Source organism: Magnolia sinica, chromosome 9 (genome assembly GCF_029962835.1).
Source record: "Magnolia sinica isolate HGM2019 chromosome 9, MsV1, whole genome shotgun sequence".
NCBI classification, from domain to species: domain Eukaryota; kingdom Viridiplantae; phylum Streptophyta; class Magnoliopsida; order Magnoliales; family Magnoliaceae; genus Magnolia; species Magnolia sinica.
The window spans coordinates 30,320,678-30,339,885 of record NC_080581.1 but is presented as its reverse complement, the minus strand read 5'-3'; the positions used below and the strand labels follow the sequence as shown (position 1 = coordinate 30,339,885).

General features: G+C 37.0%; 2 protein-coding genes across 6 annotated transcripts; both read left to right on the top strand.

Moving 5' to 3' along the window:
- The first annotated feature begins 8,855 nt into the window (after positions 1-8,855).
- Positions 8,856-14,544, top strand: LOC131254802 (F-box protein At3g58530). Of its 5 annotated transcripts, none has more exons than XM_058255518.1 (5): positions 8,856-9,221; positions 9,491-9,566; positions 11,530-11,600; positions 12,979-13,051; positions 13,329-14,544. In XM_058255518.1, the coding sequence occupies exons 1-5, from the start codon at positions 9,094-9,096 to the stop codon at positions 13,356-13,358; spliced, it is 378 nt and encodes a 125-aa protein (XP_058111501.1). In that variant the 5' UTR covers positions 8,856-9,093; the 3' UTR covers positions 13,359-14,544. The 5 variants fall into 5 exon arrangements, with proteins under 5 accessions (XP_058111501.1, XP_058111500.1, XP_058111502.1 ...); XM_058255521.1 differs by lacking the exon at positions 13,329-14,544 and adding an exon at positions 12,735-12,787 and having other exon boundaries at positions 8,860-9,221; positions 12,979-13,290; XM_058255520.1 differs by lacking the exon at positions 13,329-14,544 and adding an exon at positions 12,701-12,787 and having other exon boundaries at positions 8,865-9,221; positions 12,979-13,290.
- Positions 14,545-15,302: 758 nt separating this feature from the next.
- Positions 15,303-18,297, top strand: LOC131254803 (nuclear-pore anchor-like). Its single transcript, XM_058255522.1, has 4 exons — positions 15,303-15,393; positions 17,800-17,883; positions 17,962-18,036; positions 18,175-18,297. The coding sequence occupies exons 1-4, from the start codon at positions 15,355-15,357 to the stop codon at positions 18,265-18,267; spliced, it is 291 nt and encodes a 96-aa protein (XP_058111505.1). The 5' UTR covers positions 15,303-15,354; the 3' UTR covers positions 18,268-18,297.
- Positions 18,298-19,208: the final 911 nt, after the last annotated feature.

The following is a 19,208-nucleotide window of genomic DNA, read 5'->3' as shown; positions in this document are numbered from 1 at the left end:
TGCCCATCTCCTTCTGTTTGAAAAGTATGCCCTCATCTCCACCCCATGGATGAAACAATTGATGCCATAAAAAATGTTTTCTCCGCTTAGGATGGTAAAATGGTCCAATTAAAAGTTTGATGGGATGGTCCCAACCATTTGATTAGCATGGGAAATTGAAGTTCCATGGGTGGAACTGTGTAATAGATATTGGCCGTTAAAATATGTTAAATCAAATAGTTGCACTGTCATATTGTCAAATTAAAATGGTTAAAAAGGAAGATTAGAAAATCTAGAAAAAAAATAAATCAGTTTTTACCTTTGTTAATTCATTTTCCTTAATTATGTTTAGTTTTGTCCCATGTTAATTAGAAAGTTATTAAAAAAACTAAGCATTTATTTAAAAGCTCCTCACTAATCCTCTGTATTTGAAAACAAGAGTATGTCATGTGAGCAACCTCGTGCAACCTTGGGTGCCACGGTCGGGATCATAGCATGGTGTGGTGTGGTGTGGTGTGTCTTTAATCAGCGCTTTTGTTTTCTGGCTTTGGATGGTGAAATGGTTCAAACCAAACTTTGATAGGACGGTGAAATGGTCCAAATCAAACATGTATAGCGTTAATGGTTAGAATATGTTAGATTGAATATCTATACCACTAGATCAACCCCAAACATCTCAAAATACCCTTTGAGAAGTAGGAAGAAATTCTAAATCCACCAGTTGCTTTGGATCCCAAGAATCTTAAAAGTTCAAAACCCAATAAATGCGGATTCCTAAGAAACCCCTGCACCAAGAAGACTCTATAAGAGCCACCGTGATGTATGTGTTTTATATCAATGCCATCAATCAATTTTGCCAGCTCATTTCATGGCATGAGCCAAAAAAAGAAGCAATCAAAAACTCAAGTGGACCACACCACATGAAACAGTGGGAATTATGACACCAACCATTAAAACCTTCCTATGATCATCATGATACTTATGCTTATTTGCCTTCCAACCTGTTCATATCGTCACATAGACCTGGACGAAGGGAAACACAAATATCAGCTTGATCTAAATCAAACTTTTGTGGCTGCCAAGAACTTTTTAACGGAGTGTTCAATCTCCATCATTTCCTGTGGTGTGGTCGACTTGAGCTTTGGATCTGCTTCAATTTTAGGCTCGTGCTCGAAAATGAGCTGGCAAAATGGATGAATGACATTGATGCGAAATACATACATCACGGTGGACTCCACAGCACTGCATCGGGCAATAGGCTTCTGACAACAAAGATCACACCAATTCAAAGCATAAAAGCTAGGAACGAGCCCCAGATATCACAAGCAATATCTGGTGGATTAAACACCTAGTGGAGTTTCAATCAGACTAGTGGTCAAAATAGATGATAATGGACGGCAATGAGCAAACCTACTCAAAATGTTGGTTTTTCCTAGTCCCGGCTTGGTCCATTGCCAGCTTTAATCATTCCATATAGAGTCAACATCAATACCTATATCTTACTAATAAAAATATTCAATTACAATTTTCTTTTCATTAAAAATTTTCTATAAATTGTTTGGGGATATATTGTAGAATTGGATGGACATGTCAATATCTTTGCAGCAAGACTGATGCAACTATTTACTAAAAGACGAAATAAGAAAACCGATGGCCTATTTAAATCAACCACACATTCAAGAGGATAAGCTTCCTTCATCCTAGATCTGACAGTAGAGATGGTGCCAAACAATCATAGCCTGAATCGCATGGTGAGCATGCCCTAAATCTGGTTGCCCAGCTTCATCCTATATGGAATGAAGTCAAAGTCTACAAAAAGCCAAAAAAAAAAAGAAAAAGAAAAAAAGAAAAAAAAACAAAAAAACAAAAAAACAAAAAAAAAAAAAAAAAACAAAACAAAACAACAACAACAATGCCCCCTCTTCTCCTTACCCATTGAAAAGTAAGTCTATGGATAGAATCAATGCCCTGTCTTGATGTACACTACACCAAAATCGTCATTTAGGAACAGTTTTAAACCATTCCTAAATGCTTCAGGAACGGTTTTAAACTGCTCCTAAATGAGGCGTCACAAAAAAAAAAAAAAGAAGAAGAAGAAGAAGAAGAAGAGGAAGAAGAAACGGTTCAGAACCGTTTTGGGTTCCATTTCAAATTTTAGAGATGGAATTTTAGGAACAGTTTTAAATCGTTCTAGTACCAACGATCAGATTTTAGGAACAAAATTTTGGAAGCGGTTTTAAAACCCTTTTTAATGTTGCCAACGGTCAGATTTTAGGATAGAATTTTAAGAACAATTTTAAACCCTTCGAATGATTACTTGTATTATATGATTACTTGCCAACAGACAAAAGCATCTAAATCAGATATATCTATTGATTTTGTAAGCTGTTCAAACCACATAATATAAAACCTTAATATCAAGGACCAAAAAACAAAAAAGAAAACAAAAATAACTGGGATAATAAAAATGGACTTTTAAGCATCTAATAGAACACATAATAACCAATTGTGGGGTTGGTCATGATTGTCCGGCTGATGTGATTATCGTGCAGTAGTTCATCCACTATACGGTCGGAGACGAGAAACCCACCGACCAGAGACGAGAAAGACAGTCGTCCCTATAAAGTTAGGTCCAGCAACAGCTTGAAGACATTGAGGTGAAACAACCTTTGCGCGTGTTTAGATTCTACAATAGAAGATGCAATAGACAAAAGCATCTCAATCAGATATATCTATTATGAACTTAAATAATACCACTCTAAACTAACTTTAAAAAGAAACACCACAGTAAAAAATGCTGTATGAGAAGTAACCATGTCAGACACACCTTTCAGACATTAAAAGAGTGTATAAGATCACCTGGGCACAGTGTTTGTGGTAGATTGCTGAAACAAAAAGCAAATTGGCAAGTATCCAGCCATGAAAAATAGAAGTAAGAAAAACTTAGCAATTGAAAACCCAAGGCTCCAATGAATCAAAACAGTAGCTTTTCTTTCCAATGTCCAATAATCCTCTACCAATCCCTAATCTAAGTGTCAAAACCATGAAACTGTCTCCTTTAAGAAAGAAAATGTTTCCTACTTTCTCTTTTTCTTTATTTTTTTTCTTCGAAATCCTAATGGATATTTATGATTTGGAGGGATTTTACTGCAATGTGCATGCTTCATGGAGTTTTAGATCAATCTGAAACTAAACTACTTCTAGTAGAATCCCATGCTTCTTTACACTGTCAACCTAAAAACAAAACATCCCATTTAATATCATTTAAAGAAGATTTCTAATACATAAAAGAACAAAAAATCAGTAACGGTGTGTTTGGGTTCACTAAATATCATGAAATTTCATAATATTTCATTATTAATCAGTCTAGTTTAGTGCAAAACATCAAGAAATTTCATTATATTTGGTGCAACCAAATGCACCCTATATATAAACAACTTTTTGGAAAATTAAAAAACAGAAACACTGAATATTTCTCTCTTCATATTCAAATTCCCAACACAAAACCAAACGGTATTCCAGGTTACTTGAATAGTAGCTTCATTCTTACAAGCATCATGCATTGTCAATTACGACCCTGAAAAAACAGAAAAGAAATTACATAAATTAAAAGAAAAAATCCAATACCAAAAGAAAAGCCAAAACAAAAGAAAATAGACAAAACCACAAAACCCAAGCTGATTTCGGGGGAAAAAAACCAGGCATGCTTAAAAGATTAAATTCCCAAAAATTACAAAAAGAAGCACTGAAAATATCATAAAAAAGACCTTTTAAAATTGCAAATCACATACCGAATATTTGTGAAATATATTTCAGGCCTTTTAAAAGGCCTTTCACCTTGGTTGTCATTTGGGGTGGAAGGACGACCTATTTGGCAAGCAATGCATCAATGGAATTCTTTCGTCGATGAACCTGTATCTCTGGACATTAAAAAAATCAAACAGAAAATTGGAATAGAGTGAAAAAGAAGTCTGGCATGATGTTTGTAAAAAAAGAATTTGATAATGATAATAGTAAGAGCATGACTTTGATTCGGAACATGGACAGTTGGTAGGAATCTATAAGTATTTCAAATAGCATTCAAATTGTCATTTTGGTATATCACAGTTGGTAGGCTTTTGTAGTTCCCTGCATAAATAAAAGGTAAGTGAAATTGGAATGTAGAAATTAAAATCAGAATCATTTGAAGGTTGAACGTTCACTGCATTTTCATCCCTATGCAACAAACTACATGTGTGAGTGTAGAAACATTGGTGTGAGATATAGGTCTAGGCTGGCTGCACTGTGTAAGTGCCCTGACTAAAGCCAATCCACTCATCGATTGAGCCACATGCATATTGTCACACTCCAGACTCGGTCACTGGACTCACAAGGAACCCGATAGCCGATTCTCATCGCAACAACCTCTATAGTACCCCATTCTCGGCTCCTGAGGCAGGTTCAGATCCTGGGATCCAACAAGGAGGATTTTCATAAACATATAACCATTTCCAATATGAGCATACCCAAGTACATGTCAGAAATAACATAGGTAGCAAGTACACTCAGAAATAACATACGCACACATCACAAAATCCACTATAAATTTGAGCTTTAATACAATGCTGAAGGTAAATACATCTGATGATAAAGGAAAGAAGGAAGAAGATCTGCAACACTGGGTCCTCGGCTCAACATATATCCAAGCTCTGCCACTACAACGCTGACCTAGGATCTCCTGCACGCATCAATTGTGCATAAGCTTATAGAAGCTTAGAGGGTGGTGGAAGTGTGTGACAATGGTGCGCAGAAGAATAATAGTAGATACAGGAAGGAAAATATTATCAATGACAATATCACTAGCCTTACTAAGGCTTATCATGAATACAGTGCAATGAGTACTGGGTGTCATACCAAGGTGATGCATAAAAGGCTTATGTAGCCGATGCAAATGCGATGTGAAGTGATGTCAGTCCTCATATCTAATCCACAAGTTAATACAGTTCCATCATAAGGAATCTACCAGGGTCTAGTATACTGGAGGATGACTGCCACTTTACAGACCCACACAGTCAAACGATCGTAGGAGACCTCATTACCCGCCCTTGGATAACCAATCACCAGCAAGACTCGATGGTAGCGGACCAATTCATGAGCTGGTCAAACTCAGCCTAGCAATGCCCTCCCTCATAGGTGGATAAGGCCACACCCCATCCCAACCCACTACACGACAGTGGGAGTTGCGACCTAACGGTGTAAAGCCCTCGTGCGCTCATAGTTTCCACATGGTCACGACGTTGGGGCAGATCCTTAGTACCATCGAAGTTTTGAAAATTTCATCCATGGGCATCCTATGCTCCCTATATGCTCAAGTAACATTTTCGGTGTCCACATACGGCCATCCATGAATATCCCTGTGGAAGCAAGGCCCTGATGAAGCATGGGCAACAATATCCATGAGATGCGATGCCAGATGCATGAGTCATGCATACCAATCATGCACTAACTCCAAGCGCACAATGTGCATAAGAGGGGAAACTCCATCCCTCTATCATGACCACACACACAAATGCAATCTAATCACTTAATGATGCATATGGGTCATGAGGGCGTGCCATACGACAATGATGACTTAGAACATACTCCTCCTTCCCAAGGAGGGAATCAAGTCTAAGTACTTAGACAATTAAATATTAGGAACAAACCTCTAGTGGGGGCCCAATACTTTGGGGTAGCCCACAAGGCTAAGGAGGACAATAAATATGCCTAAGAGAATAAGAGGTCCTAAAAAGGGCCTATGGTGGGCCTTAAACCACCTATAGTAAACATGGGCCTGCCTTAGGGCCACCAAGGATGACATCCAACCTTAATAGGAATTTCAGTGATCGTATTTGTAATGCCCTGAAAATCGGGGTCGAGCAAAGCTCAACTCCCGAGTTCCAACGCATCACTTATGCAACATAGATAATGATGTTTAAATGTTGTCCATATTAGTGCATGAAACAAGAGTGGGATTATACTAAATCAGCATATCATACTCTAGAGATAATTAAGTTAAGCAAGCGAAAGACTGAGATAGGTATATAAAGTATATAAGTGTTTATCAATCCCCAGAGTATGAGTATGTTACTAGGCTGAATATATATAAATGTATTGATCCAAAATTTACAAAATATGAAAATATAAATGTCCAACTAATCCTTATAGTCCCTGTAATCCTGTCGATCAGTACATGGTTTACATAGACCCGCCTAATAGCTGAACATAGGAGAATTCCTCCTCCTTGTCTATGAAATCCATATCAGCAATGTGGACATCGTCGCCACCTGCATCTACAACAGAGTCTGGTTGGTATTTTAAAACACCATCCCAGGTGGGAATGAGTAGCTAATTAAGTGGAACTATAAAGTAAATGTTAACATGTTATCAATTCAGTCAAGCAGTAATGATAAAGCAGTACAACAATTGTATCATAATTACTCTTATTAATGCAGGGATGGTACATTGTAATGATGTATGCCCTCGTCAGCACTCCCTTAGCAACACCATCTCACGGTCGCATATGTTAAACTCCCATTGTTCTCTTCCTCGCTAAAGGCACATGCAATATGGTGCAGGGTTGTGTTAGCCAAGTTCTTAATTAGACTTATTCATACAGTAGATTCGGGAAGCTAAGGTATCTCCCTTTTTATCATTTACCCAAACAATGATCCATCTAGGGTCATCAATCCAAGTTAATCACATACGATAGACAAGTTATAGGGCAACATCACCCCTAATTTAATAGTAGTGGATAAGCAAATTCAGGTCACTACGGAGAGGCTCGTCACCTTAGTGTAGGCCTAGTTTATACTCGAAGTTACTCTACCAATGCCCTACCAACTGGAGTGCTATTTTTGAAGGGGGTCTGGATAAGACGGTTCACCCTAACCCAAGTTGGGACTGCAGCCAGGCATCGTCGATGTACGTCGACAGCTCGAATAAAGTGTCTCATATCACCGTGTTCAACTCACGAGTTTGGGTTGCTCACTGGTCACTACGGGGAGGCTCATCACCCCAGTGTAGGCCGACGGCTCGACCACGGTGTCCCATACCATCATGTCCGGCTCATGAGTCTTAGCGGATCGTGGCACCATAGTTGAAATAGGTCTTTACATTGGTAAAGGGTACCTTAGCTTCAAGCAGTAGCATCCATACATGGTAAACACATAATAGGCCAATCGGTTTATTTAACAAATTCGATTGGTATGAGCGCACGCTAAATTAATCAACATGGAACGTATAAGCATTACATGTGGCCTAAGTACTATCGACAATCATCGTACGACTCGGATTCAGCGAACTCATCCACTGTGGCGAGACTGGTTCGGCCACTCAATCAGGAACCATTACCAATTGCCTAGACTACGTAGTAGTCCCAATCATACTCAAATGTAGCATATGTATACATGTGATAATCATGTAAGCATTTAACGAACATTTCAAAAATAAATCCCATTCGAGCAGTTTAACAAACACACTGAACATGTTATTATACATATACATTTCATACATAAATCACGTGGAAATAATTTAGGTTACGTGAACGGATTTATACGTATGGATAAGGTAGTTGAGGATTTCATCTCAACACCCTTAATAAATACAATTCATCAAACAATTTCTCATTCAGACATTTTATCAAACAGTTAGACTACACGTTACCACATATATGAACTAAATTAGTTATAGCATATATTATGGCAAATCCTTTCACAAAGGAGTTGTTATACATACAACAATCATGTATTCTAGGTTAATAGTCATGACAAGTACAAATCATGATTTCATATTCATTCAAACATTTCAACAAAACATGGAATGCATTTTATATGCACATAATTCCCACACATGTATAAATTATCGAATACATCGTAACTAAGATCATATGGTAGCAATCAAGTCAGACATAAATCATTAGCTGACATTGAAAGCCTTGAAAACCATAACTTAAATGTTTATAGTCTGCACCTTTTGTCGGTTTACTCGTTACGAACTCGGTTTGTACACAACGTCTTTGTCTACGGCACAACGGTTACCTAAACATTGGAACAGATAAGCTATTTCACCGATTTCTTTATTTGGATTCCTAAAACAGATTATCATTAGGATTTCTTATCCAAAAATAAAGTCGGAATCGACGGTGTAGCGATACGGGAGATATGATTCGGTACGTGTAGTGGTGGGAATGAATCCCGGCAACTAACTCTTGATCTCTCTCTCTCTTCTCCTCACTCTTTCCTCCTCTTTTCTCTCTTCTCTCCTAGTGTTAGAGAATTCGTATGGAATGAGAGAGGGGTGGTTTTAGGGCATTATGTAGGCCCAGAAGTGACACTACCGAAAAAAAGAGATAAAGGATACAGACCACGTTAGTTTTCTGCTACGGATATAAGCCTTAGCTATAGTTACTATGGTTTTAATCCGTAGCTGAAAAGTTAATACACCATTAATAATTAATGGTATTGTAAGGGGCTTTATGATGCCTAAAAAAAACTATATGTTATATCTAAGCCGTTTATATATTTGTAAATATTAAGTTAGAGAATGACAAAAAAAATCAGCTAGATCGAACGCTCAAGTGGACCACACGGTAGGAAACATGGATATTAATTTATAGTTGCTGCTTATGGTGTGGTCCACTTGGGCCTTCAATATACCTGAAATTTGGTGTCATAAACTAAAATAATTTATTAAAATTATTTATCGGCATGGATTAACCAAATACATCATGGTGGGCCCCACGGAGCCCCTGTCTGGACCGTCTGCGTTCGTTCGGCCCAAATTTGGGCGCGCGCTCAAAATAGAGCCACGCCCAAAGAGGGTATTTCACTCTCTCTCTCTCTCTCTCTCCGTCTACTACTCCCTCTCCCTCCATCTCTCCTCTCTCTCTACGCCTCTCCCTCTCTCTTTCCCTCTCTCTCTCTACGCCTCTCTCTCTCCCTCTCCTCTCGATCTACCACTCCCTCTCCCTCCTCTCCTTTTCTCTCTCTCGCTCTGCACCTCTCCCTCTCTCTTTCCCACTCTCTCTCTCTATGCCTCTCCCTCTCCCTCTACGATCGATCTCCCTCTCCCTCTACCACTGTGAATTGACAGTGTATGGAGACACTTCAAGGCTTGCCGTCTCTAAATCTGAATTGCTGCCAGAAGATCTCTGACAATGGAATTGAAGCTATAACTAGTGCCTCCCCAAAACTCAAGAACTTCTCCATCTATTGGAACGTGAGGTATTTCACCTGTTTTGTATGGCTGCCTCATGATATTTTCAACATACCCAACGATAACATTAGGGAATTGATATCTACACCCACCCTGATTGATTTGCTAGCACCAATTTCCATTTTGGGAATTAAGATAGTACATTTTCTACCATCTCAGTTCCCAAGATAGAAAATAGGTGTAAGCAAATCAATCTAGTTGGGTGTGAATAGTGATTCCCTAATATCATCCTTGTTCATACTAATATGTTAGGACTGGAATGATGGATTGAGATCAGGGTAACAGATTTAAGTATGAAGCATTTGGTGAAGAACTGCAAAGAGATAATAGATCTGAACTTGAGTGGCTGTAAGGTATCTATTGTCAAAGAAGATGCATCTGCCTTATAATTTTTGTTTGGGGGCCTTGCCCCTTTCCACAATTCAATCCATCTTCTGTTTCTATTTTTCTTTTGGGATTCTTTATCCTTCTTCTGTTTGTATTTTTATTTTGGGATTTTTTATTGTGTCACTGAATATGATTGTTTTGGCACCCGAGTTCTTTTATTCCATTAAGAATTTCATGAGATTATTGGAATTGGTGGTTTCTATTGAGATTATCATGCCCATGCACATTTTACCGGCATTCTAAAGATGCCTGGATGTTGAGTCTTCTCATTCACTCACTAGTATTGAAATTGCAAATTGGAATTGTGTATTAGATGTTTGAGGCTGAATAAAGTCAAGCACAAATAGAGCTTTATCTTTCCGAAAAAAAAAAAAAAGCACAAATAGAGCTTATAAAGTTATGAAGGTAATTTTTGGAGAGTTTTATCAAGTTGTAAAGGGTGATGTTTGGATAACATTACGGTTTTTGCCATCTTCCCTTGTTCTTCTATTATTGTTAGTGTATGAGACTCCCCTTCAGTGCAGATATACAGGGATGGATTTTTTCTTTAGATAATGGAATTAAATGTACTTTGCTTGCTTTTTATTGCTCATTCCCAAGCTATAAAGGGTGTCATTTACAACTGTAGACCCTCCTGTATATATTTCTAGTTTCTCTGTCCTTTTCTATATTTCTTTTCGTTCTTCATTAGTAAGGTTACTCTTGTTAATAAAAAAGAAACAAAGCCCATTCAATGCTATTAGTTTTCTATTATATTTTTAGTGGTTAGGTGCAAAGAAATCTCAGGTGTGGAAGGTGAACTTCTGACAGAAGAATTAGGCATAGATTGATGGACTGGAAACTTGAACTTGAGTGGCAATTCACCCGTAGGTTGAATGATGTTGACTTCACAGAATGAAAACAAAAGAAAAATTCATCTCGTTTCACTCTGTTTGACACAGGGATGATTTTGGACTTTGGAACTACTTTCTCAATATTTGTGGGATTTCTTGGGCATTTCCAATGATGGTAGAAGACATTCAATGGAAGCAAAAATTTCCACTTGGGGATAAAATGGCATTTTCTACTTTCTTTAGAAAGTTCTCCCTCACTCTCGTTGTGGACTTGGAAAGGAATGATAGAAGATACAGACATTGGATGCTTGTAACATAAAAGCAGTGTTGGAAAGGAAATTGGTGATGAGATGGAAATAATCACCATTCAGTTCCATCAACCTTAGCTTAGATGGGAGCTCAATTGAGAACTGGTTCTGGTTCTTATAGATGGGTTTTAAGAGATAAGAGGGGAACATAGAAAGATTGAATGTTTTCAAGTTGTTCTTATCGGGACATCCTCATTGTGGTAGGCTAAAAAAAAGCAAGTCTAACTTTGATCTTCTATTTTACAAGGCTAATATGATACTCTTGCAAAAGAGGGTTAGCTAGAGCTTCTTCAAGTATAGTTCTATTTTCTATGGGGAACCTATGAAAAAACTATTTGAGTAAACATATTTTAAATTATCAAAATAATGTTGAAAAAACAGCTTTAGGTGCATAAAGATTCCCATTTGAAGCATGTGCTGCATAATAAGCATCCATGAGATTCTATGGAATAGTATCTTAACTGTATAATCTATGTAGAAGTTCTTGTCCACACTCAGGGACTGTTTGGTAGCCACCTAAATTGAGTTCATCTCACATTCATCAATCTTTATCATGCATTAGAGATCACATTTCAGGATTAAAAATAATCTTGATAACCAAAAATCATGATCTCTAACACATATTATGAGCAATTAAATTAAGATGAACTCATTTTTACATGTCTAGCAAACAGGCCCATATATAATGCATGAAGATGTTTCCTTGTTATTGTTTCTATACAAATTTTCTAAAATTTGTTTATATTGAAGCATGTTTTTAACTTTCTTTTTTATGTGGCGAGTTGTAGAATATAACGGACCAGAGTTTGCATCTAATTGATGATAATTATCAAGAGTTGGAAGTGTTGAATTTGACAAGGTATGCATACTCATCAAAAGGTTCTAATCTCATCTCATGCATGAATTCTGATTTTTTGAATTTCAGCCTACTCCAAATAGCCGGGATAGGCCTTGATGGTGATGTTAAGAATTCTAAATTTCTTATTGTAAACCAGTGTGGACTACTCTCATTCAATGCAGCTTAATTATCATGTATATCAAATACAGCGATATTATTCTTCCATTCTTGCCCTGAAATTCTCTCATGATCTTTCTCATTTCATTTGGATCATAAGTGGAGACATCCCATAAATTTGCTCAAAAGTTGCATGCATGGCTCGGGCATGGTGTCATTTGGATCACAAGTGGAGGCACCCCGTGAATGCGTGGCTCTGGTATTCATGAGCCCTGTTTGTCTAATATCAAAATCTCCAAGCTTTCCTCATCTTATGTCTTTCTAGGAGGAGAGGTGCTATTTGTGTTTTTCTTCGCTGCCACTCCACAAAAACTTCTTTTAGATGGATTCTATTCTAGCAGCTACTTTGAACATCTAGAGAGTGTACATTGGAAGACTGGAGAATACAACTTTCAGAAACACGATTGGGTTACCGAAAGACTAAGGAGATCTAGAGGAGCTTGCGTTTCCACATAACTAGTCCCCTTTAGAAATTTTCAATCAGCTTGTCCCAAGCATTTTACCTTGGCCTGCAAATGTAAATAGAATAAAAGTTAGTGAAACTAATCGGAGGTGCTGAATTCTATGTACAAAATTTGAAGCATATAGATGATAGAAAGACAATTATGTGGAATTGCAACACATAAAGCCAACATGAAACATATTATGCAAACTTGTTCTCTTGTGAAACATCTCCTGAAGTTCCATTGAAAAATTCCATCATTTTGCTGATGTTTCCCTTAGACAGGGACACATTCTCCTATACATGCAATATTTCCCATCCGATACCGATGTGTTTCCGTATCTCAAGGGTACAGTACATGCATCAATATTAATATTGCAAAAAATTGATCCCCTTATCATGTTATGTGTTCTAATTCTAGATTGGTGCAATGGTAATCATTGCTTGAATCATGCCACATTTCATGCTTATAGATGTAACATAACCCTTCAATCATTCTTAGGCGCATCAAGCTAACAGATGGCGGATCGCAACAGATACTTCTCAAGTGTTCTTCCCTCTGAAGCTTGAACCTTTATGCCCTTTCAAGGTACAGAAAAGGATTTTTATTTTTATTTTTTTAAGTTAGGCTGCAGTTGTACTAACCTTCAAAAAAATGCTACAGTTGTACTGACAAGCATGCATGCCATGCTTTTGAGTTATGCTCCACTTATTTTGACATGCATGCATGCCTGATTTCAAATGAACATACTGGCTGTAATATTCAATCTTTTCTTGCAGCTTAACAGACCAGGCTTATAGGAAGATGGAAATTCTACCACATCTGAAATTCTTAGATCTATGCGGTACACAGGTAATCATGTGGCTGAACGCACCCAACACCATGATTTCTACTACTAGGGTGGTTCTATTCTTGATCTAAAGAAACGGTCTTTTGTTTGTTCAACCCAACAGTGGTACAGCTGAAGGCCACCTTATAATAAAATAATATGAATTACTTGGAGTAGTGCATATGCAGTATTCCATCAAGTTCTGTTGACATATTTGCATTCTGTTTTTAATTGTGATCCAATCTAGCTAACATATGCTCATTATGTAGCTAACATATGCTCATTATGTTGTCAAACAAGTCGTATTCATGTAACCAGATCTTTCTCTAAATCTTCCCGTCACTGTCAAAGCTGGTTTTGTTGGTACAATAACCCTGAAGGTACTTTTCTTATCAACTGGCATATTCAATATTTCTGCATAATGTGTACTCAAAACTCCTATTTTGTAATGGATACTTGAAGGCACAGTTGTGTCACTTGTAAACTTCCTTTTATTTCTAGACTGATTGGTTACATCCACTGATCTTATCTATATCAAGTCCTTATTTTGAGAAGTTAATCTATTCAAGGTCTTTAAGTGACATGAATATTTCTTTATTCATTTGTTTGACTTATTTTAAGATTCTATAGAGGCAGGTTGAAATTTTGATCCAAAACAGATTAAAACATGCTTTAAGGTCTACATGGAGTTCATTTGGTCCTCTTTTGGCAGGTGTCTTCCATGGCATGTATGGTCATGGCTTCAAGGTACTACAGGAGGTTAATACTAACTGCCTACAAAGTGGATTCGGCAAAAGATGAATCAGTTTTTTTTAATTATTTAATAGCATGCATTCATTTCTAGTCTCTCTCTCTCTCTCTCTCTCTCTCTCTCTCTCTCTCTCTACACACACACACTGAGGTCCACGAGCAAAGATATGTGTCGGGAACCTATATACTTCGAATCCTTTTATGAAGTGAGTGTTCTATCCAATAGTTGTGTTTGCATGGCAGAGTTCCTCTCATAAAGTTATGTGGGGTTGCAATTAGGATAAGGTTATGGTGGCCTAAATTGGTTTCGTCTCTAAGGAATCATATGATCCTCAAGCCAAGGATATGAACAATATACTTGTTTTTTTATTGGCCCATGGTTCCATGATTAGACAATGGACCTTGGCCTAGAAGTCTTCTTGATAGGACAATCTCAACCTTTGAATTGTGGTATGTAAAATAGATAGCCAAGAAGGGAAATTAGTGTTGTCATGTGCGACCACATATGCACATATGGGATCGCATATCGATATGCATATCGCATATACGATCATGACACTTACTATCCTTTTTTTGAATGCATGAGGATGTAATGAGACTTGAAAATCTCAAGCGTTTACTCCTAGGGACAACCACTTTAATTAGTGCACAACCTTTATGCCTTGATGAATTGAGAATTTTTTTTTGAAGAATCTTGACAGTTTACCTTCATTATTTATCTATAACTAATTTGTTGATGTGGAATGATATCTTTTTTTTTTTTTTTTGAATCTATTGGTATCAGGCCATATTCGTGCTCAAGGTTTGATATTCAGTCAAGTCAGCATTAAACATCGCTTGATGCTTCTCTCTTTCTTTCCTTTTTTTTGTCTCTCCATGACTAAATGACACATGCATTTCACTCTATTTTTTATATAGTTGTGAAGGGAGGTGTTTGAGGTCCTTCCATGCAACTAAAGATACCAGTGTTGACACAGCCTGTTAATCTCTTGGCATGTCTAAGGCTCAAGTGAAAGTATACACGCTTATGAAACCATCTTTTGTTTTTACTATATGTCATGTTTTTGTTCATCTTGCTTCCAAAAGTTTGGGGTATTCACCTTCACATTGTTGGTTTGGCATAGGCAATTCAAAACTTCTTGTGTGTAAATTGCCAATACAAACGACATCGGTGTTTTTTTTTTTTCTTTTTGTGGCAAGTTGGGCTCTTCTGATAAATCCAGCAACGCTGACATATGTTAATTCTAGTAGAATTTTCAAGTCCCCTAAAAAATATTAATTTGATCTTTTCTTTTCTGAATGATTATAATTTTTTGTGAAGGATTAAATTATTAATTTCACCGGTAAAACAAAGGGATAACAACATTTTGTCTCGTCATTTATAGTAGATGCCGGTAACTGAACTGAAATCAGCCTATCTGGATGTTGAGCGGGGGTCCCTGGAAGGTGGGATCTGCTGTTATGACCATTATAAAGCTGTCCATTTCCTATGGACACCAATATGGGTGGCATAACCATTTGAACAGGCCCGTGTTTATGTATTATCTCGAAATTGATGAAGTAGATCCGGTTGTGCATGGGAGCTATCCGGATGTTGAGCGGGGGTTCCTGGAAGGTGGGAACCGCTGATGTTTATTTTTTCCCATCATCACTATCTGTGTGATCTTGTGAACAAGTTGGATGATAAATAAACATCACTACAGGCCTAAACCTATAACCTAAACCTAAACCTAAACCTATAACCTATAACCTATAACCTTAACCTAAACCTAAACCTAAACCTATAACCTATAACCCTAAACCTAAACCTGAACCTGAACCTGAACCCGAATTTCTAAACCTATAACCTATAACCTATAACCTAAACCTAAACCTAAACCTAAACCTATAACCTATAACCTAAATCTAAACCTATAACCTAAACTTAAACCTAAACCTAAACCCAAACCTATAACCTATAACCTGTAACCTACACCTAAACCTAAGCCTATAACCTAAACCTAAACCTATAACCTATAACCTTAACCTAAACCTAAACCTATAACATATAACCCAAACCTATAACCTATAACTTAAACCTAAACCTAAACTTAAACCTAAACCTATTCTCAAATCCCAAAACCTAAACCTAAACCTATAACCTATAACCTAAACCTAAACTTAAACCTAAACCTAAACTTATGACCTAAACCTAAACCCAAACCTATAACCTATAACCTATAACCTACACCTAAACCTAAACCTATAACCTAAACCTATAACCTATAACCCAAATCTAAACCTAAACCTAAACCTAAACCTATTCTCAAATCCCTAAACCTAAACCTAAACCTATAACCTATAACCTAAACCTAAACCTAAACCTAAACCTAAACCTATTCTCAAATCCCTAAACCTAAACCTAAACCGATAACCTATAACCTCAACCTATAACCTACACTTAAACCTAAACCTATAACCTATAACCTAAATCTAAACCTAAACCTAAACCTATTCTCAATTCCCTAAACTTAAACCTAAACCTATAAGCTATAACCTAAACCTATAACCTATAACTTAAACCTAAACCTAAACCTAAACCTAAAACCTAAACTAAACCTAAACCTATTCTCAAATCCCTAAACCCTAACCTAAACCTAAACCCTAAACCTAAACCCGAACCCGAACCTGAATTCCTAAACCTATAACCTATAACCTAAACCTAAACCTAAACCCCAACTTATAACCTATAACCTAAACCTAAACCTATAACCTATAACTTAAACCTAAACCTAAACCTATTCTCAAATCCCTAAACCTAAACCTAAACCTATAACCTACAACCTATAACCTAAACCTAAACCTATTCTCAAATCCCTAAACCTAAACCTAAACCATAAACCTAAACCTGAACCCAAACCTGAACCTGAATTCCTAAACCTATAACCTATAACCTATAACCTAAACCTAAACTTAAACCTGAACCTATAACCTAAACCTAAACCTAAACCCAAACCTATAACCTATAACCTATAACCTACCTATAACCTACACCTAAACCTAAACCTATTACCTATAACCTAAACCTAAACCTAAACCTATTCTCAAATCCCTAAACCTAAACCTAAACCTTAAACCTAAACCCGAATTCCTAAACCTATAACCTATAAACTAAATCTAAAACTATAACCTAAACCCAAACCCAAACTTATAACCTATAACCTAAAACCTACCTATAACCTACACCTAAACCTAAATCTATAACCTATAACCTAAATCTAAACCTAAACTAAACCTAGACCTAAACCTATAACCTATAACCTAAACCTAAACCTAAACCTATTCTCAAATCCCTAAACCTAAACCTAAACCTAAACCCTAAGCCAAAACCCAAACCTGAACCCGAACCCGAATTCCTAAACCTATAACCTATAACCTAAACCTAAACCTAAACCTAAGGGCCCGTTTGGCCAGGCGGATTGGAAGGGATTGGATGGTATTGGAAGGGATTGAAAGTTAAATCCCAAGATTGATCGGGCGTGCCAAACAGACTGGGTGACCTGATCTCGGGATATAGAAATCCCATGGATCTTAAGACAATCCACTGACAACACCATCATTACCTTTAAATCCCATCCAATCCACCCTAATCCTTTCAAAATTGCTTGGGATATGTTTGGTTCGAGGGATTGGAAGGGATGGGAAGGTTTAATCCCGGGATTGGCCAAGCATGCCAAACATACTCGATATAGCAATCTCGGGATATAGCAATCTCGTGGATCTTAAGACAATCCACTGACAACACCATCATTACCTTGAAATCCATGCCATCCACCCTAATACCATTCAATCCCTTCCAATCCACCCAGCCAAACGGGCCTTAAACCTATATTCTAAACCTAAACCTATAACCCATAACCTAAACCTAAACCTATAACCTCAACCTAAACCTAAACCTAAACCTATCTTACTCGTGTCTTTCTCTCTTATTATGTAATGTTCTACAAGTATGTTCCAATTTTGTTAGTTATATGTGTAATAGCTTATTGAGGACATGCAGAAAGCAAAGAAAGAGATGGAAAAACTAAAAGGGGAGGCACAAGCCAACAAGGATCACATGCTACAGGTGGTTTGGATTTTTTTACTTGGATTTATTATCTGATACTCTTAAGGATTTAAATATTTTTTGATATTTTTTTTACAGTATAAAGAAATAGCACAAGTGAATGAAGTTGCATCGAAGAAAATTGAATCTGCTCATGAAAAATTCAAGGTTGAGGTACATCCCTGTATCCTGAACCTCATTTGTTTGAAAGTTACAATCCCTGTTTTCAGTGTTTTTTTTGTCTTTCTTTCTTTTGAGATGTGTACAAAAGCATGCTTGTTTGATTGTGTCTACAAATGCTTTTTTATACAGGCTGACAAGCTAAAGAAGTCACTGGAGGATGAAATTCACTTTCTCAAGGGAAGGTTTCAGAACTTGAAAGTGATCTTGTGTCAAAGTCTATAGAAGTTACATCTGTAGTTTCAGGGAAAGAAGCTCTATCATCTTATGATAGGTTGAGCAAAGTGAAGTATTGTTTATTTAGAAATGTGAATGTGAGATGCATTGTATGATTTGATTGCTATGTGTAATAAATGCATCATTCTTTTTCTGATTGCATTTTATATACTATTCCTATCAGCATTAAGCTTAGATGAGTTATCAATCACAGCAGGTTCTTGTAATAGAAACAGGCACCATATTATAATTTTCATTTAAATTTTTTTTAAAATAGCTATGGATTTTAGCCGTAGCTATTGTTCTGAAAATCGTAGCTATTGATAATTACAACATATTGCCATGGATTTTATTCCACTTTTAGCTACTGATATTATCCATAGTCATAGGTACATTTCGCTAAAGAAATTATAGCTACAACTTTTTTCCGTAGCTAGTGATATTTATTACTATGGATGTGATCTGTAGCCGTAGGTATGTTTCGTTACAGATATTATCGCTATGACCTTTATCTGTAGCTATTGATATCTATTGCTACAGATTCAATCTATAGGCGTAGTTACATTTTGCTACAGAAATTATAGCTACGGCTTTTGTCCGTAGCGATTGATTTCTATTGCTACGGATTGAATCCGTAGCCATCGGTTTTTGGACCTTTAGCTACACCAGCTACGGACTAGATCCGTAGCAAAAGGCCTTTAGCTACGGTTTTTATCCGTAGCCTTTGCCCATTTTTCTTATAGTGTGATGTCAATGGCCCCAGGGCCATGGTATACTTAGGTTATACCCAAAAGATGGCTGTTTTGAGCCAACAGAGCTCATCTGGAGGTCCATTACCTGCATACAGTCCGAAGAAAGTTTCCTGATAATGGATCTATGTCAAGTTAAGATTTCAGTCTGATCGGATTTATGGATCGACTATTGAGGACCCGTTTTAGTTCAATGGTTAT

Excerpts from the sequence above, each read along its gene's own strand:
- LOC131254803 (XM_058255522.1), top strand. The coding sequence starts at position 15,355 with ATGGGAGCTATCCGGATGTTGAGCGGGGGTTCCTGGAAG. Across the intron at positions 15,394-17,799 it reads TGAGCGGGGGTTCCTGGAAG|CTTATTGAGGACATGCAGAA; the intron begins GTGGGAACCGCT and ends TATGTGTAATAG. Across the intron at positions 17,884-17,961 it reads ACAAGGATCACATGCTACAG|TATAAAGAAATAGCACAAGT; the intron begins GTGGTTTGGATT and ends TTTTTTTTACAG.
- LOC131254802 (XM_058255517.1), top strand. The coding sequence starts at position 9,094 with ATGGAGACACTTCAAGGCTTGCCGTCTCTAAATCTGAATTGCTGCCAG. Across the intron at positions 9,222-9,490 it reads TCCATCTATTGGAACGTGAG|GGTAACAGATTTAAGTATGA; the intron begins GTATTTCACCTG and ends GATTGAGATCAG. Across the intron at positions 9,567-11,529 it reads TGAACTTGAGTGGCTGTAAG|AATATAACGGACCAGAGTTT; the intron begins GTATCTATTGTC and ends GGCGAGTTGTAG.